This window comes from Cupressus sempervirens, chromosome 9 (assembly GCF_028749045.1).
Source record: "Cupressus sempervirens isolate cs-2001-9-10 chromosome 9, ASM2874904v1, whole genome shotgun sequence".
In the NCBI taxonomy this organism is placed as follows: domain Eukaryota; kingdom Viridiplantae; phylum Streptophyta; class Pinopsida; order Cupressales; family Cupressaceae; genus Cupressus; species Cupressus sempervirens.
In genome coordinates, this window is record NC_143126.1 from 70,706,238 (window position 1) to 70,732,056 (window position 25,819).

A 25,819-nucleotide genomic window follows, 5' to 3' on the forward strand; every position below is an offset into this window, starting at 1 on the left:
TCAAATTTGATATGAGTAAGTGTAAAATAATAATAACTATCTGAACATTTCCAGCAATATTTGGGTTTGTATTCTGTCTGTATATGTTTGGTTTAGAATTTGCCAATTGTAATCTTACTGTTTTACCAAAAAACCATCCAATATTGGTATCAAGCTTTTTGAAGCTTTTGCAAACTACCCAATTCTTTAATTTACACTTTTGTACTATTCTTAAAAACGATGTCAGGATTTCATACTCTTGTTTATTGTGCTGCATCTGTGGAAGAAATTTCTTTAGGCCAAAAGGCTTTATTATGCCTTTGGTTTTCCTCCTTTCTTTGTAATGGATCAATAACATACCATTACAATTATCGTATGTGCAGGGTGAAAATGCTCTGAGAGAAGCTTACAAAAAGTCTGAGCACATTAACTACTACATTGTGAGGCCTGGGGGTTTAACTAATAAAGAAGGGGGAAAGCATGGCCTCATTGTTGACCAAGGTAAGTTTCCCAGCTCATAATTCCTTGATTCTCATAAGTAAATATTTATTGATGCCAAATGAATGAGTGGATTATAAAAATAAAATATTCTGCTTTTGGGATTCCATCTTATTTTGTCACCAATGTCATATGCTTTCAAGATTTTATGTTTTCAGTCAGACATTGTTCTCTTATTTTACTTTGACAGTTTGGTCTGGTGTGTATTCTAGATAATGGCATATGTTAAACTTCCAACAATATTTGTACAAGGAGGGAGAGATGTGACTTTAACATCCTCTCGTGTCTTGAGACATTGTTTTATAGATAAATTTAAATTAATTAGAATAGAAACACTAGTTTATATATCTGCATTTGAAACTTCTCCTGGTCTGAAAATGTGTCCTTGAGTAATCTAGATTATCTAGTTTAAACTATCCCTTTTGGTTTCCATGTTTGAAAGAAAGTTTTCAGCTCCAAAATCCTTCATAGTGCATATCAATTTGAGATGACATTTGAGATTGAACACTGTTGATAATTTCATTGTTAACCTTGTCATTAACATATACAATCACAATAATAAAATGATCTTGAGCCTATTCCAAATACTCATGGTCATCCGTGTTGTTGCGTAATAATTCAAATTAGCAACACTACCAAACTTTTGATACTACAAACATGGTGACTGCTCGAAGTCATAAAGGGACTTCTTCAGCCTAGAAAGTGGCCTTCTCTTTCAGTTGTAATTAGTTTTCGCCACGATAGATTTCTCTTTCTAGGTTCTCCTTTACAAATGTAATGTTCACATCCCGATGTTCTATTTCAAGATAAAAAGAAAGAACAGCTAAAATAACTCCAATAGAAGTTATATTACTATTTGGAGTGAAAATCTCCCCAGAGAGAATTCCCCCCCACCCAAGAATCTCTTTTTTCACCAAGTATGCTTTGAATGTGGATTTATTGAATGATGAAACGTGCATAGGATTAAACATATAACTATGTATTTTCTCTACAACTAGTAACAAGCTTCAACTATTCCTATTTCACATACACAAAGTTCACATAAAGTCCAAAGAAAAAAAATCCGCATAAGTAAAAATTTAAGGGGCAATGAGAATTACTTCAGTGTGCAAATCTCAAAAACCTTTCTTTTCAATATGTCACATTTTATCTCATCTGATACTCATTGTCTTTAGTCTTCATGGTAGGCAACATATGGGTTCAATTTATTTTTCTGCTAACCTTAGGAACTGTAGAGCCTCAACTCATAGACTCATAGTGCTTGCCTCAAGCTTGAACAATCTTCTATTTTAGACTTCTCTTGCTAATACCACTGTTCCTCAAACCATTGTCTAGCTCTTTTCATTATGTATTGCATTTACACTTGAATTAACTCAAAATGACACACAAACTTTAGATTTGTAGCCAGCCCTAGAACATGTAGAACCCTAGGAAGCATTTTAGCTCTTTCATTTTTAAGCACAACCATATCTCTTCCATGTCCTGTGATTTAATATGACTAGTTGCCTAGTGAGAAGGTAAAACCTTCATAATATCTGTTGTGATGGTTTATCACGATTCAATTAAAATAGATTTAAGTCAATCTTCATCTACCATATTTCTTGAGTAATGGTTCCAAAACACCCATGACTCATAACCTTGAATGTTTCACTTAGCACTCATTGCATCTAGGTGATGTTCAGTTGAAAATGTTAATATTTTTATGCTTTATGAACCTTTTTTTTCAATCGGTAAAACAGGCATTTGTATTAATTTCATGAAAAAGGTACATTTTAATGAGGGTCACCTAGTGACCAAAGCTTTGTCATGCCAAAACACAGAAAACTGACATCTAGACCTTCTACTTCCACCTGAATACTACAAACCAGCTTTAGTTGACAAAATAAAACCCCAGAACCATACAACTACATACGCTCGGCATTAATCAAAACAGAGACCGTCAACCATGAAAAACAGATCAGACAAAAATGCATGATCCAGCATTCATTTGAACCATGACGTGGTATCCTCCCTGGAAAAAATGGGAATGCCATCATTTGTCTTTGCCATTGGCAAAAGTAGTCTACCACATCCAGACCTGCCACCAATGGCCACTTGGTGATCGGTCAAGAGAGACACGTCCACCCCTGCTACAACATCATGACAGGTCTATGTAGAGCCATCCTTGATTTTGTTGCTCTTGCAGCACGGGTTCATTTGAACCTGTGGTCGAACTAAGGGACGACCATCCACGCCAATATGCTTTATGAACATTCCAGAATTCTAACTAAATATATTTCATATTTACAAAAAAACACTTAGTGTGGGGAGAGATAATATTTACAAAAAAGCACTAGTGTGGGGAGAGATATGAAGGAATGCACTTTATTCAATCAGCCATGTATGGTAACATGAGTCTGTATTTTAAAATGCCAAACATATATGCCCTACTTCGATAAAATAGCTTTTCATTTTTAAAGAAGAGACTTTATTAGGGGCCTTACATTTAAACATTTTATGATTCCTAATTTGACTTTAGTTCCAATATTCATTCATAGGTCTTCACGTAGATTTAAGTCAATCTTCATTTACCATATTTCTTGAGTAGTGGTTCCAAAACACCCATGACTCATAACCTTGAATGTTTCACTTAGCACTCATTGCCTCTAGGTGATGCTCAGTTGAACATGTTAATATTTTTATGCTTTATGAACCTTTTTTATTGATTGGTAAAACAAGTATTTGTATTAATTTCATGAAAAAGGTACATTTTAATGGAGGTCACCTAGTGACTAAAGCTTTGTCATGCCAAAACACAGCAAACTGACATCTAGACCTTCTACTTCCACCTGAATACTACAAACCAGCTTTAGTTGACAAAATAAATCCCCAGAACCATACAACTACATACACTTGGCATTAACCCAAACAGAGACCGTCGACCATGAAAAACAGATCAGACAAAAATGCATGATCCAACATTCATTTGAACCATGACGTGGTATCCTCCCTGGGAAAAATGGGAATGCCATCATTTTTCTTCGCCATTGGCAAAGGCAGTCTACCACATCCAGACCTGCCACCAATGGCCACTTGGTGATCGGTCAAGAGAGACATGTCCACCATTGCTACATCACGATGGGTTGAAGTAGAGCCGTCCTTGATTTTGTCGCTCTTGCAGCATGGGTTCATCCAAACCTGTGGTCAAACTAAGGGACGACCATCCACGCCAATATGCTTTATGAACATTCCAAAATTCTAACTCAATATATTTCATATTTACAAAAAAAAACTTAGTGTGGGGAGAGATAATATTTACAAAAAAGACACTTAGTGTGGGGAGAGATATGAAGGGATGCACTTTATTCAATCAGCCATGTATGGTAACATGAGTGAGTATTTTAAAATGCCAAATATATGTGCCCTATCTCGGTAAAATAGCTTTTCATTTTTAAAGAAGAGACTTTATTAGGGGCCTTACATTTTAACATTTTATGATTCCTAATTTGACTTTAGTTCCAATATTTTTTCATAGGTCTTCAAGGAGATTTAGATTTCTTTTTGACATTAATTTATTCCATAACTTGTTTCTAGATGACCTCTCACTGTTGGGGTGTAATTAAATATTCACCAATTACACTTACCTAAGCTTACTTAGGATAATGCATTGCATAGTAGTTTGTGATTGAGACACTTGGGAGTTTGCACCTCAATTAAGCACATGGTGTAGGAGAATTCCACTCTAGGTGGCCATAATTGTTATCTCATTCCACCTTTAGTGTACTTATCACATTATCATCCTCATCATTGCACATACTTCATTGCATAATAGAGGATGATCCACCTTTGGTGGACATGTGGTTCCACCTTGTGTGGGTGATAGCTTATCTTCTCTTTATCATTGTCTCTTATCGCCTCTCCTATATGAGGCCTATTATGTACATTTTGAATCAATCCATTGGCTGTCAATCAAGTCTATATTATCAATAATAGCATTCTTGCATCTTCATGCAATTCTCTTGCCAATCTCTTGTGAAAGTTATCTTGGTCTTTCATTTGATCCTTGGGGCGTTGAGAGTCACCTAACACTCTTAACACTCACAAACAAAGACACTTGTTAGATCCTCTGAAGTTTTACTACATTTTACTCTATGAATTGGATTTCTGGGATTGTTGCAAATGTACTAAGCACTGCCATTTAATTTTGGTATGTGTTTTCCAACTGCAGCCTCCCCATATATTTATAAGAGACTAAGAGAATAGACATGTCCCATGAAGGGACATGTCTGTTGATTATCATAATTAAACTCATATGTACATTGATGTAATTTATTTGAGTAAAGCTATAAAACATCAACACTCCTTCTTAGCTAGGGAGTATAAACACATGACCATATATTACCTCAATGTAATATTTGAATATCTTTCATCAAAAGATATTTAACATTTTGATATCTTGAGTATTGGTCTCCTAGAATACATTAGATTCACCAATTACTCAAAAATGTTTGATATCACATGTGATATCATAAGTATTGATCTCCTAGAATATCAATGATATTCACCAAATACTCTTGAGTAATGGCCTGCCAGAATGTTGAGATGCAAAATATTCACCAAGTACTGTAAGTAATGGCCTTCCATGTCATATCCCCTATTTTCTTCCAATAAAATTTAAAAGTAAAAAAAATAATAGAATGAATAAATAGATTATAATATATTTTATTGTTCAATTAACTATATTAATTTATATAATAATAAATATAGTATAATATTATATAAATAACATAATATGATATTATAAAATCATTGATAAAAATATGATGTAATATTGATAAATGAATATAATAATACTATAGTTACATATTAAATATAATATGTAATAAACAAACAATGATATTTATAATCATTAAAAATGATAATGTTAATAATAATAAATCTATTATTAATAATAATAAAGAAGAGATTATGATAATAAATTGTTAAGATAATAATTATATGCAAGTAAACAATATAACACATAATTAACAATAATATAATATATTATATTTATAGATCCAATTATATGATATATACACAATCTGAAGTAGTTATATACAAACCAAATATTATATAACAAGGTTGATATTTAAATTCCAAATTATAAATCGAACACATATATTAGTCATTACCAAAAGCAACTAAGAAGTCCTGACTTATAAGGAAATAGAATGTGACTCTTTCTCTGCACAGATATAGAGAAAGAGTAAGTGTGAGTGCAGGAGGGAGATATCAACGGAGGAGTACCAAAAAAAACAAAAAAAAACAAATACTAGAAATCAAAAGTTTTGACTGGCAAACATATAAAGATAAAACATTAATATGCAGTGAAATATACTAGCTCTTGATTAGAAGAGAAGCACGATGGGAAAGAGAAAATATATAATAGAGTTAACACAACCAACATTGCATTCAGAAAATACAGAGATAAAGACTTGACCAACATTCAAATGGAATAATTTTTCTTTTGGGCATTCAAAAAGGTAAAACTCAGAAAACATAAGAATTTGGAGATGGGGGAGTCAATCCTGTAGCAGTAAGTGAACAAGAGAATACACAGCAAAGATAAAGTTTCAATTAGGACTTCAGTCAGGAGAACAGAGGATAGCTGTAGTAAAACAATCAACAGCAGGGATATATACTCTATTCAATTTTATAAAGTTTTACTAATGCTACCAACTGTTGGGAAGGAAAATTCATTGATACAGAGATACATACCATTCACAATAACACAATATATAAGGATATTAATCTGAAAATGCATGATCTGGTTAGAGAACTTTTACAGACATCCTATAGGAGCTATTCAATTTTATAAAGTTTTACTAATGCTACCAACTGTTGGGAAGGAAAATTCATTGATACAGAGATACATACCATTCACAATAACACAATATATAAGGATATTAATCTGAAAATGCATGATCTGGTTAGAGAACTTTTACAGACATCCTATAGGAGCTACTGAGAGGAAGTGCATAATAGAATTAAAAGACTGAGGAACAGAATTGCATAAGGAAACATTAGATCAAACAACATCTGATAAAGAAAGGATATCCTGTATTCAAGCAGCATATAGTTTACAGACAACGATTAATTTTTATGTATCCAGTATCAGAAAAACTTGGGAAAAGTATACACTACGTGCTACCATTTCCATTGGGTGGATTACAAGCACATAGGGAAATAAATATTGGACTGTGCAGATCATATTATACTCTAGAAACAATTATATCATGGTAAGGGGCCAGCAAGGATTTTTAGCAACTGCAGCTTAAGAGGTAGTAAGATGCAGGAACAGACAAGGAGAACGAAAGTGGTACAATACAAAGTCTTGAGATTTTTAGAGGTGGATATTCTCATATATATATATATACACACACACAGAAACAACGTGCAATTTGTTGACGTCAGTTTTGTACAACATAACATATAGCAATTGGATACTTGATATGAAATATCATACACTCAATCCCTCTCTTGAAAAGTTAATACTCATGAAGACATGAGAAAAACTCCTATGTTCCTTACACTTGTGGATACTAACTCAGTTTTCAATGTGATTTGTTGGTAATCACGTAGGCGGCCTTCCACTGTTCATTCAAGGATGACTTGGATTTTGGGTGTGATGGTGATGATGATGGGTTTGTAAAATATACGAATGCCAGATAATGTTGATGGTGGAGGATGTAGCGCCAAATGATGTTGATTGCGTGAGGAGGAGGTAATAATGCTTCTAATGACTTTTACCTTCCAAACTTTCTTCTTCAAAACTCCAACTACCAAATTACTTGCTATTCTACTCCTACTCCTATGAATGGAAAGATTAGCAAATGGACGGGGATCGAATCTGATGAAAGCTAACCAGCGACTCTACCTCCATAGATGCAATGATTCAAGGGAAAAATGACTAGTTTACCACACAAGGCTTCCCAACAAACCACTAGGATGCTAGTGGCCTAGTTATAGATCCCTATCAAACATCCACTAATATCACCATGCAACTATCCATCTACACTTACTCTTACTTAACAACCTTCTCAAAATGAAATCTACTTTAACAATTTCAAAGGAAATCTAATTCTAACTATTGGAAGTAGAAACCATGCAATAACACCAAATGTTCTTGATCACCATGCAAGTCACAACAATGATAAAGAGAGGCAATTTTGGTATTATCTTAGCAACAATTTTTTTCGACCCTTTACAAATGAGAGCAAATGGCCTTATATAAAGGCCGAAAATTACAATCGACAGTAAAGATAAAGAGGCAAAACCAACGATCCAGATTGGATCTTAGAATCTCTAATTAGGGTTGCCACCCCATCGGCCATGAGAAGATGCCACCTCATCAATGGACCAATGAAAAAAAAGGAAAAATGGCAACCAATGAGAAGACACCAAAATGGTAGCCAATCAGAATCAAACACCTATCCTACCCAAGAAGGAGAATTTTCCACTTGGGCTTACATCAAATGATCTTCTAATATAGTTCTACCCCTTTCTTTCATCTTTTTAGCCAAAGCGATGAACTTGGCTAGCTTGTCGTTGACTTCCTTCATGGGAGGGCAAAGTGTATGTTTCATCTTGAGCTCAGCTGAATTCATCATGCTGCTTGCTGTTTGTAGTGTCTTTTCATGGTCCTTCTCATACTCTTTTGCATATTCGATAAAGGCATTGAGGGAGGCAAGGGTGCCCAAATGTTTCTTCTTGATGGCAACCTTCCCCAACTCATCCAATCTTTATTCAAATTCTGTCTCATTGACGTTCCCCTCTTGTCCACTTGAATTATCCCTTTGGTCTCTGGCCTCAAATATTTTCAAATCACTTACCCCAAATTTGCTCTTCCTTGAAATTCACTCTTCCTTGAGATTCACTTTTCAATTTTCATCGCCTCTAAATCAAATAAAAGAGGTAGGACCCCATATAGAATTGTTTTTGATTTTGCACTGTTCTAAGTTGCAACTCTAAATTCTCGCTTATAAGCTTTAGCCCAATCAAACCTTCTCTTCCCATTTTCAATTTCATCAATAAAATAATACATCCAATTTTCGAATTGCATACCTTGAGCTAGGCCCATGATTCGGTTGAGAAGCACAATGAGATCGCCATATTCTAATTTGAAATCTGACACGGTGAGCCTTGATGACCTGGTGACTCCCTTCTTACCTTCGTGTAGCCAATCCTGTTTTAGATGAATGAAATAAGCCTCTTGGTTATCCTGGAATAACTTAGCCGCCTAATCCATCATTACCACTGTCATGCTTTTGTACTGGGGGATATTGAATGCTTCTTCGACCACTTATTCACCAATGTTGGCTAACACCCTCTTCCCTTCATCCAAAAATGATGGATTTACTAACCAAATCAAACTAAGATGCACATTCCATTATCAACTCTGGGTAAGGCAAGGTAGGAGGAAAGGCCACTGCGTGTACAATTCTGCTTTTGTAGATTTTCTTTGCCATGGTGGGATTGCGCTTCCTTCAGTCTTTCCTTTAACTGGATCATGTTCATTGTATTGATATTGGTGTCACTTATTCGCCTTACTTTTGAGAAGAAGGTGGTCTTAGGTGTCATGTCTTCCTTGTCTTTTTTGGTGTTCATTCCCTTTGGGTTCTTGCTTGCACTAATATCTACCATCCTAAACACTTATTTCTGCCCCTTCGTTCTAAATGATATGGACTACACTTATCAATCTTCAACCATCTTTCTATCGATGGAATCTAGCTTATTTCTGCCCCGCCAAGTCCTATCTCTACACTTATCAATCTCCAACCTTCAACCTAGGGGGTGGGACTACCACTTATTTCTGCCTCTTCGTTACCTTAGGATGGACTACACTTATATCTCCCAACATCAACCTAGGGTGGTCTAGTTTATTTTTGCCTCGCCAAGTGTCCTATCATGAAATCTACACTTATCCCTCCAAACTTCAACCTATGAATGGAATGATGAAGTGTTGGATGATGAATGCAAGAAGAATATAAGGGAAACGAAACCAAGCAAGAACAAGGAGTGAACTCCGCTTTTAAACTAGTCTTCACCTCTAAAATGAATAGAATTTTACCTTAATTTTGTCTTTACCAATAATCGGGTCCTTTTGAATAAATCAGAATTTTGTCTCCTTGAAATTGCCCATATATTTGCCAAAAATCAGACTTTGGATCATGTATCTCCTTCACCAAATAAAATTGCCCAAATCTAGGGGAAAAATTTGCAGGCTTTGGAAAGAAAATCAGACTTCAAAAAATCGCGCAAGTTAGAGAAAATTCAGATCTGTTCCAAAATCGCGTAGGGCAGAAATTCCCCCAAGCTGGAAGAAGAAAAAAAATGATGTGAAGCAAGGAAAAATCTGCCCAAGAAAATCACCCAAATCTGCAAGCTACTCTTCTATAGAAAAATCGCTCAACACATAAGGAGGAAGAAGATGGAATGAGGAGATGAGAGAGGGGGGAGCCCTTCTTATACCAAAATTTCCATGTCCTTCCTAGCTGGCCAAGTTGCCTTGGAGGAAAGCAAAATTAAATTAGCTTTTTATTAATGACCCAGATTTAAATGCAATGCTAAAATTACTTAGCTCAAAGTGAAATTAAACCATTTAATTGCCGGTTGTGATAAAAAATTGCATAAATAAAACAAGGAAAGCCTAGGATATGCCAAAATTTTTATTTAACACTGTTTTGGCAACTAAAATATCATCACAATCAAATTTAGCAAGTCAAAATTGAGTTTCAATTTTAATTTACCAATTTCTTTTGAACATTTAAAAATCTCCTAAGCAATATTTCAACCGATTTAATGAGATTTTGCAATTTAATCCACTTTTAACTTTGCAATGCAATTTCAATTTTTAACCAAAATATATCATTTTTTTAGCATGCAAAATTGATTTTACAATTTTTAATTTCACTATCAATTTTTTTTTCACTGAAAAATTCAAGATTTTCGAAAACAATTAATTCTAAAAAAATTTTCATTTTGAAAACGTTCAAGTCTACATAATTATTTCCAATTTTCAAAATCCGTCTAATTCCAAAAATTTGCAAATTTATCCTGCTGAATATTGTTCTAACCATTGAAAAAAATGTTTTTTTTTTGAAATTTGTTTGGCCTAAGGATAAAATTACATATTTTGGAAAATCAAGTGAAGATCGGGTGAAGAAAGAAGTTCAACTACATCCTTCCTAGCCTGAAGGCGTCCAAAGTGTAAAATTTTCAAATCGAAAACCTTTGGACAACTCTGAAAAAATTGCTATGTCAACCAAAAAAAGGGGGTTCCCAAAATTTTTTGGGCGATGGTGTGAAAACCTCACAACATCTAGCATCAACCCAAACAAATGTTCTTGAACATTTCAAGAAATAAGTAACTTAGAACAAAGAATCTCAGGACGACCTATCTGAAAATCTACTTAAGGACAAGCACTCAACAAGGGAAAGAACTCTCAAGTTGAACCTAAGCACCTTGACCATGAGTTACTCACGTGTGTGCAAATGATTTATTCCTTGCTCGACAAGAACTTGATAATTTCTCAGATCCATTAAACTTAGCTATTATAAATATCCTTACTTCAAAAGCAACCTGGATAGAGCCCCGCTGTCAATTAGGCGTTTATAGCCCTGACGAAGTTATTGCTGTGGCACCACAATCATGGTTATACCTTTACTGATTATTTTTATAGCACCGGTAGAGATGATTGCACATCCTTGAACCAAATTTCATCTTTATTTTCACTTTGATACTGGCTTTCCTTTTGCATAAATCCTCATTATTCTTCTTATGATATTCCTCTTTTTTTCCAATCTTTTGTTCGGCTTGTAGGCAATGAAGCTTGCAGAGGGTTTGGAAGACCACAGTGGCGCTGAAGCAAGTGTAAGATTTTTACTAAGTCCAACTTCACTTCAAAATGCCAAGAACTCAGAGCAATTAAGTGTGAGTAGAATGTTGTAACCATGTCAAAAGATAACTTAGGAACCTCTGTCGAGTTTGACGCAAATTTAGTACAATTCCTACCATATACTAATGACTAAGCACATCCCTTAATTTTTGAACCTTGCCAAATGTATTCAAGAAATGAATAAGACGGACTCCGTTTTGTCACCAAAATGCAAAATCCACACACCTCGCCCACAAGTGATAACATGGATGCCCTTTGCACTTGCAGAGGCCCAAAACCAAAACTGCTCTCCAATTAAGGGAATCTAAAAAAAATCCCAAGTCATATGACTTGGTGCAAATCGAATCGAGCTCCCTCACAACACCTAAACTAGAGAACTAAAAAAAAAAGAAAAAAGAAAAAGGAGGAAACTTTAATCTACCCAACTAAAAGGAAACTTAATCTACTCAACTAAAAGGAAACTTAATCTAAGCCACACATGAAAGAAAACTAAACTGCTCTCCTAAACCAAATGGTCCAAGAAAAAACTACCCTAACTATGTACAAGACCCTAAAGGGACAACACTAATTGATCTAATATATACACTGAATCTAACATGGTTTCTCAGGATGTTCAAAAGTAACAAGGTTTGGGTGATAGTTCTCAATCTCACAAACTCATCCTTATACTTTGAAAAAAAATTGGTCACCTCAAACTCAACCTCAAGAAAATTATCATGCAAGATCAATAGTTGAGGAAATTCATTAGGACCATGATCCAACCACAAACAAGTTTTCTCTCCAAAATTTCCATAATCAAAATAACAACTTTTACAACTTTGAACATTAAGAGCTAGGAAAGAAACAACCTAGCATGGCTCAAATTCAAAAGGAACTTGCAAATTTTCCATGGCCTTAGGAGGCCAAAGTTGGTGGTGGACCATCCCAATAGTATCAACACCAAACTCGTTAGTGGTCGAGGCAGGGTTAGTTGTGAAGTCAAGGCCTTGAAACATCCTTCTAGTAGGCTTGTCCTTGTGAAACATGAACCATGCATCCTTGTGAATCTCCTCAAGTGTATCCTCAAAAATCAAGGATTCCTTGATATTCTCCCCATCAAACACCTCTCCAAATTGCTTGGACACAATATCCAACTGTAGCATCAACCCAAATTGTTCTTTGTTTTCCCTTTCTATGGGAGCAACTTGATCACCACTTAACAATCCTTGCATATCCTCACCAATAGGAGCTTCATCATCTAGCATGTAATCTCCATTTGAACTCTCTTTAGGAACATCTTCCAATTCTTTATATAGACTCTCACCAAACATAGCACCTTCAAGACTGATAGGAGAACCATCATACATCTTTGTGAGTTTCCCATCAACTTCCATTTCAAGTGGCAACATTTTTGGAGATCGAAGTTGATGGTGAATCATGCCACTTGCAACAACTTGATCACTTGAAAGGCTTTGGGCAACGACTCCTTTTGTATTTCTTCTATAGGATCTTTAAGCATCCCCCCAAAGAATGTAGTGGAGATCGCACCTTGTATTGGTTTATCAAAATTTTCCTCATATTTGAACTCTCTTGTGATATCTTGTAATTCCTTGTTCAACTCATCCACTTGATTATCTTTCTCTTTAAGGATATTTGAAACTTCTTGCAACCCATCCTCAAGAGTGACCCCTTGAATTACGATGAAGGATCACCAAAGATTTACTTTTCATCCACCTTTCGATGTTCCATTTGTTGTTCTTTGTGTGCCCTCACATGTTGACCTTTGCCTACCATCCTTTCTCTCTCTTGGATAAATTCAATTATTTCCTCGATTTTCTTGTTAACCTCTTCACCTCGTGATATAATTTGCGAAGGTTCATCCACTTGGTTATCTTGAACATTAGAATCGACCATATCATCTTAATATATCTTTACCCTCTTCATTATTTGGTGTCCAACTTAAAAGCTGAAAGAAATCCTTACCACACCCCACTGATATTTCGTCATACCAACCCAATTGAAACTTGACCAAGTCAATGGTGTCTTGGTAAGATGGGCAAGTAGATTATGAATGTGAGAGATTGTTTACACTGCACCAAGAACTTCTTCCATATGTGTTTTTTGGTTCTGTATTGATAGCTTCTTTGAAAACAAGAAGATCTTCCTCCGAATTGACAAGGACCGTAGGCTCATGTACTTGTGAAAAATAAAATTTCCCTCTTAATGCCCAGTCTACTCTGAAGAGAAACACCAAACAATCTAGCTCCTCATGATTCGTAATACCATGTATCCTACACTTCCCTGATGCTGCAAGTTGAGACAAATCCCATCGAGGTAATTGTTTGTTCAAATCAAACCAAATGGAAAGAACGCCCACTTGCCTATCCATTGAGGAACCTTTTTTTTTGATTTTTTGATTTTCACTTTAAAAGAGATCTCTCATCTCAAATCTAACTTTGAAAGCTCATTCCTCATCAATCTCTGCTTTGAATTTCCAAGTTGATCCAAGAATGAAAGTCATTCATGCCCTCCTAGTGCTAGATAATGTTGATGTCAATTTTGTACCACTACATAACATATAGCAATTGAATACTTGATATGAAATATAATACACTCAATCCCTCTCTTGAAAAGTTAATACTCATGAAGACATGAGAAAAACTCCAATGCACCTTACACTTGTGGATACTAACTCAGTTATTGATGTGATTTGCTGGTAAAACATGTAGGTGGCCTTACGCTATTCATTCAAGGATGACTTGGATTTTGGGTATGATGGTGATGATGATGGATTTGTAAAATATACGAGTGCCAAATAATGTTGATGGTGGAGGATGTAGCGCCAAATGATGTTGATTGCACGAGGAGGAGGCAATAATGCTTCTAATGACTTACCTTCCAAACTTTTTTCTTCAAAACTCCAACTGCCAAACTACTTGCTATTCTACTCCTACTCTTATGAATGGAAAGATTAGCAAATGGACGGGGATCGAATCTAATGAAAGCTAACCAGCGGCTCTACCTCCATAGATGCAATGGTTTAAGGGAAAAAAAACTAGTTTACCACACAAGGCTTCCCAACAAGCCGCTAGGATGCGAGTGGCCTAGTTATAGATCCTTATCAAACATCTACTAATATCACCATGCAACTATCCATCTACTCTTACTCTAACTTAACAACCTTCTCAAAATGAAATCTACTTTGACAACTTCAGAGGAAATCTAATTCTAACTATTGGAAGTAGAAACCATGCAATAACACCAAATGTTCTTGATTACCATGCAAGTCACAACAATGATAAAGAGAGGCAATTTTGGTATTATCTTAGCAACAATTTTCTTCAACCTTTTACAAATGAAAGCAAATGGCCTTATATAGAGGTCGAAAATTATAACCGATGGTAGAGATAAAGAGACAAAGCCAACGATCCAGATTGGATCCTAGAAATCCTAATTAGGGTTGCCACCCCATTGGCCAATGAGACAAAAGCACCTCATCAATGGACCAATGATAAAAAAGGAAAAGTGGCAACCAATGAGAAGGCACCAAAATGGTAGCCAATCAAAATCAGACACCTATCCTACCCAAGAAGAAGGAGAATTTGCCACTTGGGCTTACATCAAATGATCTTCTAATATAATTCTACCCCTTTCTTTCATCTTTTCAGCCAAAGTGATGAAGTTGGCTAGCTTGTCGTTGACTTCCTTCATGGGAGGGCAAAGTGTATGTTTCGTCTTGAGCTCAGCTGAATTCATTATGCTGCTTGCTGCTTGCTGCTTGCAGTGTCTTCTCATGGTCCTTCTCATACTCTTTTGCATATTTGATAAAGGCATTGAGGGAGGCAAGGGTGCCCAAATGTTTCTTCTTGATGGCAACCTGCCCCAACTCATCCAATCTTGATCCAAATTCAGTCTCATTGACGTTCCCCTCTTGTCCACTTGAATTATCCCTTTGGTCTCTAGCCTCATATTTTCAAATCACTTCCTTCAAATTCGCTCTTCCTTGAAATTTACTCTTCCTTGAGATTCACTTTTCAATTTTCACTGTCTCTAAATCAAATAAAAGAGGTCGGACCGCATATAGAATTGCTTTTGATTTTGCATAGTCCTAAATCGCAACTCTAAATTCTCGCTTATAATCCTAGCCCAATCAAACCGTCTCTTTCCATTTTCAATTTCATCAATAAAATAATACCTCCAGTTTTCGAATTGCATACTTTGAGCTAGGCCCATGATCCGGCTAAGAAGCACAATGAGATCGCCATACTCTAATTTAAAATTTGACACGGTGAGCCTTGATGACTTGGTGACTCCCTTCTTGCCTTCGTGTAGTGAATCCTGCTTTAGATGAATGAAATAAGCCTTTTGGTTATCTTGGAATAACTTAGCCGCCTGATCCATCATTACCACTGTCATGCTTTTGTATTAGGGGATATTGAATGCTTTTTCAACCACTTATTTGCCAATGTTGGCTAACACCCTCTTTCCTTCATCCAAAAATGATGAATTTACTAACCAAATCAAATTGAGATGCACATTCCATTATCAACTCTGGGCAAGGCAAGGTAGGAGGAAAAGCCGCCGCATGTACAATTCCGCTTTTTTAGATTTTCTTTGCCATGGGGGGATTGCCCTTTCTTCAATCTGTGCTTTAATTGTATTATGTTCACTCTACCGATATTGGTGTCATTTATTCGCCTCAGTTTTGAGAAGCTGGTCTTAGGCATCATGTCTTCTTTGTCTTTTTTGGTGTTCGTTCCATTTGGGTTCTTGCTTGCACTAACATCTACCATCCTAAACACTTATTTCTTCCCCTTCGTTCTAAATGATATGGACTACACTTATCAATCTCCAAGCTTCTTTCTATTGATGGAATCTATCTTATTTTTGCCTTGCGAAGTCCTATCTCTACACTTATCAATCTCCGACCTTCAATCTAGGGGTGGGACTACCACTTATTTCTGCCTCTTCGTTACCTTAGGATGAATTACACTATATCTCCCAACTTCAACCTAGGGTTGTCTAGCTTATTTATGCCTCGCCAAGTGTCCTATCATGAAATCTACACTTATCTCTCTAAACTTTAACCTATCAATGGGATGATGAATATAAAAAGAATATAAGGGACACGAAACCAAGCAAGAACAAGGAGTGGAATCCACCTTTAAACCAATCTTCACCTTTAAAATGAACATAATTTTACCTTAATTTTGTCTTTACCAATAATCGGGTCCTTTTGAATTTGGATCAGATCTCAGAAATTTTAATCCTCGTTGCAAATAATGATGCCCTAGCAAAAATAAGAATTTTGTCTCCTTGAAATTGCCCATATATTTTCCAAAAATCAGACTTTGGATCATGTATCTCTTTTACCAAATAGAATTGCCTAAATCTAGGGCAGAAATTTGCAGCCTTTGGAAAGAAAATCAAACTTCAAAAAATTGTCCAAGTTAGAAAAAATTTAGATTTGCTCCAAAATCGCCTAGGGCAGAAATTCGCCCAAGATGGAAGAAGAAAATAAATGATTCCAAGCAAGAAACAATCTGCTCGAGAAAATTGTCCAAATCTGTAAGCTGCCCTTCTAGAGAAAAATCGCTCAACACGAGGAGGAAGATGGAATGAGGAGATGAGAGAGGGGGGAGCTCTTCTTATACCAAGATTTCAGTGTCCTTCCTAGCTGGCCGACTTGCTCTGGAGGAAAGCAAAATTAAATTAGCTTTTTATTAATGGCCCAGATTTAAATGCAATGCTAAAATTACTTAGCTCAAAGTGAAATTAACCCATTTAATTGCTGGTTGTGATAAAAAATTGCAAAAATAAAACAAGGAAAGCCTAGGGGATGTCAAAATTTTTATTTAACGCCGTTTCGGCAATTAAAATATCATTAAAATCGAATTTAGCAAGCCAAAATCGATTTTCAATTTTAATTTACCAATTTGTTTTGAACATTTAAAAATCTCATAAGCAATATTTCAACCGATTTAATGAGATTTTGCAATTTAATCCACTTTTAATTTCGCAATGCAATTTCAATTTTTAACCAAAATAAATCAATTTTTTAGCATCCAAAATCGATTTTCCAATTTTTAATTTCAGTATAAGTTTTTTTTCATCGAAAAATTCAAGATTTTTCAAAACAATTAAATAAAAACTTTTATTATTTTAAAAATGTTAAAGTCTACACAATTATTTCCAATTTCCAAAATCCGTCTAAGTCCAAAAATTTGCAAATTTATCCTGCTGAATATTGTTCCAACCATAAAAAAAAAAATGTTGTTTTTGAAATTTGTTTGGCTTAAGGATAAAATTACATGTTCGGGAAAATCAAGTTAAGACCGGGTGAAGAAAGAAATCCAACTACATCCCTCCTAGCCCGAAGGCGTCCAAAGTGTAAAATTTTCAAATCGAAAACCTTTGGACAACTCCGAAAAGATTGCTAAGGCAACCAAAAAAAGGGGGTCTCCAAAATTTTGAGGCGATGGTGGGAATACCTCATAACACAATTCAATAAGTATCCCAAGCTCACTTAAATAGAGAGCCAAAAAAAAAGGCATTGTGGTATACACTGGAAATGATTACAACATTATATGAGAGGAGAAATAATTTCAGTCTGAGGAAGCTATAAAGTCATTATCAAAATGTAGGCATATAAGGACAAACAAGATCATCAACAATCAAATTACATATTTTGATATAAAATATGTATATTTATTAAAAGATTGATATAAGGAACTTATGTTAATTCTATTTTGAAGTTATATTGAATAAATATAATTAAGGAGTATTAAGCCATTTATTTTGGAAAAGAAAAATCAAATCAAATCAGTAATTCTCTAATAAAGGGACATTACATTTCAGAACATCAAGTCACGATTTTCACTAAGTACTCTGTGTAATCACCCTCTAGAACATTAATTTGCAAAACATTCACCATGTACTCAAAAAATGTTTATAAGGTGTGTGTACATGCATTCTCATAATGCTTACCACATAAACATTCACCTTGCAAAGTATAATCTATCATGATCTGCATAGACATCATAAGATATCCATTATGATAGAAAATTAAGTTATTGTAAGATTGTCATCTTTCAATAACTTCTGCAAATACAAGTGTGGAAGTTGTCACTTCCTCATGATGTACACAAGGGGTAGGCCTTTTAAAAAGCACATAGTCACGAGGTATATTCATGAATCACACTCCTCTTCATTGCTACAATTTATTGGTCACTGGAGAATCCATGTCAACATGGTTTACTCCTTTTGAATCAATATGAACGAGATCATCAAAGGTTGACTGAATCACATCTTTTATTTGCTCCCTCTCTTTCAAGGTTGCCTCTAATGAAATGTTGTTCTCCCTCTGAATCTCAGTCTCCCTCTTTTTCCTGCAAGAACATTCTTAGAGGAAAAGATCAAGGCAAATAACTCTTATGGTAAAAATCACTTTTAATAGTTATGTATGAATATTTATATCTCTATATATAAATGAACATAAATTCATACAAACATGAAATAAATTCATAAACTTACCTCTTATATCCTTCCATGTGAACTTTACCTCTCTTCCTTCCAAAATGTAAATTGCATATATTCTCTTCATTTAATGTAAGGGATCTTCTTACTATTGTTTTAACCCTTTCACCTTTTAGTCTTTGATGGCTACAAAGGACTAGTCTTGCATTCAAATAATCTCTGTGCTTCTATATTTATTTCCCAATCACGTGTACATATATTTACTTATGATTTATGGAGGCAGAACGTTAAGAATGTCATGTCCCCTTTTCAAATAATTAAAAAAGAAAATCTTTGCTAAGGCAGGCAGGCCCAAGAAAGTGAAGTTTCGGAAAAAGGGGGTTAATCTTTGGAAACCTTTGGACTAATAAATGAAAATTATTATTAAAATAAGTTTCATTAACCTCTCTTGGACGTGAGTTACAGTTATGCCCTCTTTTAAGGGGTTTGGAGGCATTTTGGGCTCATTCCAGAACTTGATTTTTGCTCATTCTTTGTTATTCTTCAGAGGTTGCCAAACCTGTGGAGAAGGAGACCCAAGAACGGGAGTTTGCAGGTTTCCAGGGAGACCCAAGAACGGGAGTTTGTAGGTTTCCAGGAAGGCTAAGGACGGGAGTTTGAAGCCATTCCATGTGCATGCTCATACAGAGGTTGCCTTTGTGCTGAACAGTGTAGATTTGTGGGTTTTTGGGTGTGGTTTTTTGCATGAGTTTGGTGTTTTCAGTTGAGCATTTCATATCAGTTTTGGTTGCTGCTGTATTTCAGACTTTAAGCTGTTAAAATAGAGCTGAATATATGTATTGGGACGTGATTAAACTTCTGAGATAGTTTATTAGTGTTTTTGTGGTGTTTCCGGGCATTTTTGTGTTAATTTCAGGAGCCCGATGAGCATAGTTTTTGTCCTACATTTGTGAGCTGTTTTGTAAAGGCTATATAGATCTGGAAATGACATTTTATAGGCTGTTATGCTGCTCAAATTTCTGTAAAAATGTCTACTTTCAGATTTATTAATAACAGGTGAAGCTGTGAAGCTTTTTGGCACTATTTTCGACATACCCGATTTGGGTTTTCTTAAGAAATTTGGTGGATCTTTGTGATATCAGTTGTTTGATCTTAAAGATCTGATTAAAGGTTGGAAATATCATACAAAATCAGAAAAGGGACATTTCAGTGGTATCAGAGCCGTGATCTTGACAGCCTGAGGGTTTGTAGAAGTTGCATGTTAGTTTTAACAACTACCCAGATCTTGCATATCAGTTTTGACAACTACCCAGATCTTGCATGTCATAATTTGGTGGTTGCATGTTGCTTCTAATTAGTTTCATGTCAAAATCTATGGTTTCATGCTACTTCTAATCATTTGCATGTTAGTTCTTGATGAATTTGGTGGTTGTAGAAGTTTGCATGTCAGTTTTGACAACTACCCAGATCTTGCATGTCAGTTCTGACAACTACCCAGATCTTGCATGTCATAATTTGGTGGTTGCATGTTGCTTCTAATCAGTTGCATGTCCAAATCTATGGTTGCATGCTACTTCTAATCATTTGCATGTTAGTTCTTGGTGTTTGAAGAAGTTATATCCTATTGGGATTACACTCTACTTTATCCAGAATGGACAGGTATAGTACAGAGTCTCAGAGGAAACGATCTTGGACAATTGATAGCCAGAGTCAAAACAGTAGAAAGGATGGTTATTTAGACATTCGAGATAAACTTATGAAAATAAGCCATGACATGTCTAAACAGTTGGTTGAGCACCACCGTATAATGAATGACATGTTATCTGACCCAGCTAAGGTGGATAAGTTGACTGGATTTCTATTTCGCAAATTTTCTCACAAGACAGATGACACAATTCCCAAGAACTTGCATGAGGAGTTTGAGAAACTAGCTGATAGCCAGGTAGAGGTCTCAGATTCTACTCTGCCACAGGAGCTGGTGGGAAAGGATATTACACAGATTGATAGTAACGGTCAACTTGATACTCAAATTGAGACAATTGTTTACAGGTCGTCAAAGGGTGATGCCACAGGTATTCAGGATGGTATAGTTACAACAGGCAGTGACTATAGTGTAGTGGGTTTAGATGATGATTATGAGGATGTTGTTGTGCAGGATGGTGAGATACCTGGTAGAGATGAGCAGACATTGAGCATTCATGACTTTGCTGAGAAAGAGTACCAGACACAGTTAGATGCTTCATCACATGAGGTTGAGGCTGGTAGTACTTCACATGATTTGTCCAGCCAGCTGAAGGTGAACAAAGATAGTAGTGTGACTTCATTATCTCATCATGACAGGTATGTGGAGTTAGTTGGTATTGGTCATATTACTCAGGTGAGGAGTTTGCTTGAGTTACCAGTTGATTCTAGTTTACGGATATGGACTCGAGATTGTTATATTGGCATTTGGGATTCAGTTGACTGGAGATCTTTAACACTTTTTGGTAGCAGTGTTTGTTTGGGTGCTATCATGGATTTGATTAGCAGATTACATGGTGTTGTCTTTTCTTGTGCCAGTATCTTGTCTGATGTTGGTATTAGTTTTTATACACCAATGTTGGGCTTTGTTCATATATCCAGTCGGCCATACTTGCTGGAATGTGTTGATGATATTTCATATTTGGCAATGTGTATAGATGAGTCCCAGGATCATATTGGCATTGATGACATCCAGAAGGATGCAATGGGCAGTTTTGAAGACTTAGTTTCCTTGGGTATAGAGGAGTTGGACAGCAATGCTAATGTTTTTGATACTCCGTATGTTGATATGAGCTTTAGATTTGATTCACAGGATATGGATGGTAATACTCTAGAGACTAGTAACTTTGAGGACACTCCTTCAGACAGTGCATCAGAGGAGGTTTGTAGGAGACAGTCAAGCCAGTGTCATCATGTGTCTAATCAGTTGAGAGTTAGTGACCAAGACATTGCTATCGCTTGCCAACATTTCGATGCTGCTCGTCAGTTGTTAGCAGTTTATGGACGGGGTTCTCCTACTAGTGATGAGCAGGGAGGAAGTTATCTTTCCTTGACAGAGATCCACTCTTTATGGGAGGCTATTCGGATTTTGAGACAGAATTATATGCAGTTGGTAGCCGACAGAGATTATCTTATGGAGTGGGGCAGTCTATGTCACAAGGTTCGCCGGACTTCTAGCATGGAGTTCGAAATTCGGCGAACAATTTAAAAAGCTAGAAAATTCGAAAAAATGCGTGTCAAATTCGCATAGCAGTCCGCCACTTTCTTTTGTTAAGCAATTTTTAAGTATTTACGTTGAGGTTTTTGATCCACTGGTTTCAGTAGTGCGTGAATCTGCAAATCTATACAAGTCCGAAAGAAGGGTTGGTTCAACAGCGAAATCTAGAAGTGGGCATCCCGACGGTTCTCACCAGCCATTCGATTTTCTTTACCACTAGCATCTGCCAAACCTATCCCCGCAAAGGCTTAAAGGCTTAATATCATTTGCCTACAAAGCTCATCCTGTAAGGCATTTGCATCTTTGCGCACCCACCACTGGGCCTTTCCGTTTCAATCGGACCATTTTTTTCAAGTTTTTTTCTCAGAAATTTTATCACGATCGAGATGTATGTAGTTTTTTAAAGTTTTGAAGGATGTTTATTTTCTAATTTTTGTAATAGAGTTTTAAAAAAATCAAATATTACTATTATTAAATTTTATTTGTTTTTACTAAAACTTAGCATTTACACTTCAATAACTTTATTATTAATACTTTTTATTTCTTTTCAATAAAAATATTTGATATTCAAGATGTAATATTTTAGTATATTTATTTAGATAGTAAATAAAGAATATATTAGATTAAAAAATATAAATTTTTAATTAATATTTTTTTACTTATAAAAGTTAGAAAATTATTACAATTCATTTTAATTTAATAAATGTTATTAATACTTATAGTATTTATAAATTTTATGTTTCTTTATATAAAGTTTTTTTCTATGGTTTATATTTTATAAACGTTAAACTATTTTTATATTTTATAGATATTATTTATATTTTAAAATATTAAATTTATATAGGGCGAATTTAATGTCGATTTTTTTTCGAATTTTTCACTCTGTCGAATTTCATCCGAATTTTATAGTTGGCGAACTCGATTTCGAACTCGAACCTTGTGACTTAGGGGGCAGTATAGCATATGATGCATTGTTGGCCAAGGAAGATGAGGTGAGTGATCTTACTGAGCAACTTGAGGTGACTTCTGAGATTCTTGAGAGTACACAATTGGCTCTCAAGGAGTCACAGTTTCATTTGGCTAAGGTGACCATGGAGTTAGAGCGACTACAGTCTTTACCTGATTCTATACAGTCACAAGCTATGGTGTTTGGTGATCCGAGGATGTCCATGGCCGAGATTGTTAGAGACAGTGGAGATGGGGATGCATCCATCCTTGATACTAACATTGGCATATCAGGTTCATTCCCACTAGAGTCAGGTTCAATTGAGTTGGGTGCTGTAGCAAATTTTTGTGGTGTGCCTGACATGGTGGTGACCTCTAGTACTAATGGCACAAAGACTAGAGATGTTGTATCAAAGACCATGTGTGATGTTGGTGAGCTGATAGTTGGCATGGTTCCTACTAGTAATACTACTCCCTTCGCAATGTCTTCAGAGGTAGTAGTCAGTTCCAACTTGGTTAATGATCGATTGCAGTTAGTTACATCTGGATTGCAGTCTAAGCCACTGACTGAGATTGGTGCATTCTATCGGCATTACACTGTGAGGTTGATAATACATGACTTAGAGCAGGAGTTTCGGAGTGATGCTTTAGCAGGTGTTGTTATTGATTCTACTCCTTTGGCTATGACATCTCTTGACTTAGCTGGTGATCAGTCACAGTGGGTTGTATCACTTCTTCATGGTGAGCTGTTGACTGAGGTTGGTTTTTTTTATCAACATTATATTGCAGGGTACGTACATCAGTTAGCATTTGATCCTTGTGCTGAGGAGTTGATGGCAGACAAATTTGGTTTGGATTCCATTTCTTACTCTTTATCTTGTAATGTCTTTTCACCATCAGTAGTGTATGGGAGTTATGGTTATGAGATAGTGGCCGATGATTTGCAGAGTTGTGTTGACTGCAGGAGTTGTACAGTGTGTGGATTCTCCATACTTGGTACAGTTTCATTCGAGAGGGTTCACCATTGTTGCAGAGTTGGATTGTACATTTCATATAGGCCAGTGGGATGCGTTGATGGTATTTACTGTGTTGGTAGTTTGATTTGTCCACTTTACTTGGGTTTTGATGTTCTAAGAGTTTGTGCCTCATGGGTTTTTGATTGTGGTAGTGGTGATTTCGGAGTTTGGTTGAGCTATAATTGTCAATTTGATTATGGATTCCTCTTGGTCATATTGCAGAGGATATTACAGGAGCCTGTGTTAATTGGTAGTAGTATAGTTCATGACTACATTTGGGATCCAGGTGGATTGATTGGTTTATTGTTCAGCCATTGCTTGAGGACAAGCAATGATTGGGAGGGGAGGACTTGTCATGTCCCCTTTTCAAATAATTAAAAAAGAAAATCTTTGCTAAGGCAGGCAGGCCCAAGAAAGTGAAGTTTCGGAAAAAGGGAGTTAATCTTTGGAAACCGTTGGACTAATAAATGAAAATTATTATTAAAATAAGTTTCATTAACCTCTCTTGGACGTGAGTTACAGTTATGCCCTCTTTTAAGGGGTTTGGAGGCATTTTGGGCTCATTTCAGAACTTGATTTTTGCTCATTCTTTGTTATTCTTCAGAGGCTGCCAAACCTGTGGAGAAGGAGACCCAAGAACGGGAGTTTGCAGGTTTCCAGGGAGACCCAAGAACGGGAGTTTGTAGGTTTCCAGGAAGACTAAGGACGGGAGTTTGAAGCCATTCCAGGAAGACTAAGGACGGGAGTTTGAAGCCATTCCATGTGCATGCTCATACAGAGTTTGCCTTTGTGCTGAACAGTGCAGATTTGTGAGTTTTCGGGTGTGTTTTTGTATGAGTTTGGTGTTTACAGTTGAGTATTTCATATCAGTTTGGGTTGCTGCTGTATATCAGACTTTTAAATGTTAAAATAGAGCTGAATATATATATTGGGACGTGATTAAACTTCTGAGATAGATTATTAGTGTTTTTGTGGTGTTTTCGGGCATATTTTGTGCTATTTCGGGAGCCCGATGAGCATAGTTTAGGTCCTACATTTTCGAGCTGTTGTATAAAGGCTATACGGATCTGGAAATGTCAATTTGTAGGCTGTTATGCTGCTGAAAGTTTTTGTAAAAATTTCCATTTTCAGATTTATTAATAATTTGTGAAGTTGTGAAGCTTTTAGCACTATTTTCAGCATACCCGATTTGGGGTTTCTTGAGGAATTTGGTGGATCTTTGGGATATTAGCTGTTTGATTTTAAAGATCTGATTAGAGGTTGGAAATATCATACAAAATCAGAAAAGCTACATTTCAAAGAACAACTGACAGTCTTCAAACCCATCAATTTTCTTATATTTTGAAGCAAATAAGTCATCGATTTGATTGGAATAATTCTCCATGTTAATTTAATTTCAACTACCCTCATTTGCTGATAGTGATTAAATTTTTTTATGTGTTTGATGGATCGGTCCAAATGATATCATCTTTCTCTATATTGAAAATGACTTATCTTTCTTGTCATTTTCTGATGTATTCCCTACATCTAAAGGATGTATTCAACTCCATTTAATGCCAATATTAAACACAGTATTATTTCTGATATGAACTTGTTTGATTACTACCATCTGATACCTAAGAAGGTGATTAGTCAATATGAGTAAGTACTGAAATATTATGTATAAAGGCTATTGACTAGAACATCCACTTGGCTCACTATAGCCTCGCTTTTATTTTTCAATTGGCATTTTGAATGGCATGACGATGATTACTCATAATTGTATTCCTTTG

The 25,819-nt window shown here is 35.7% G+C and overlaps 1 protein-coding gene across 1 annotated transcript in view; it reads left to right on the plus strand.

Annotated features, from left to right (window-relative positions):
• Window positions 1-25,819, plus strand: part of LOC149537664 (uncharacterized protein At5g02240-like) — a 113,734-nt gene that overhangs the window by 81,404 nt on the left and 6,511 nt on the right. Inside the window, exon 5 of the mRNA XM_089799004.1 lies at window positions 363-480. Within this exon, the coding sequence (XP_089655130.1) occupies window positions 363-480 (118 nt within the window). The remainder of the gene's footprint in view (window positions 1-362; window positions 481-25,819) is intronic.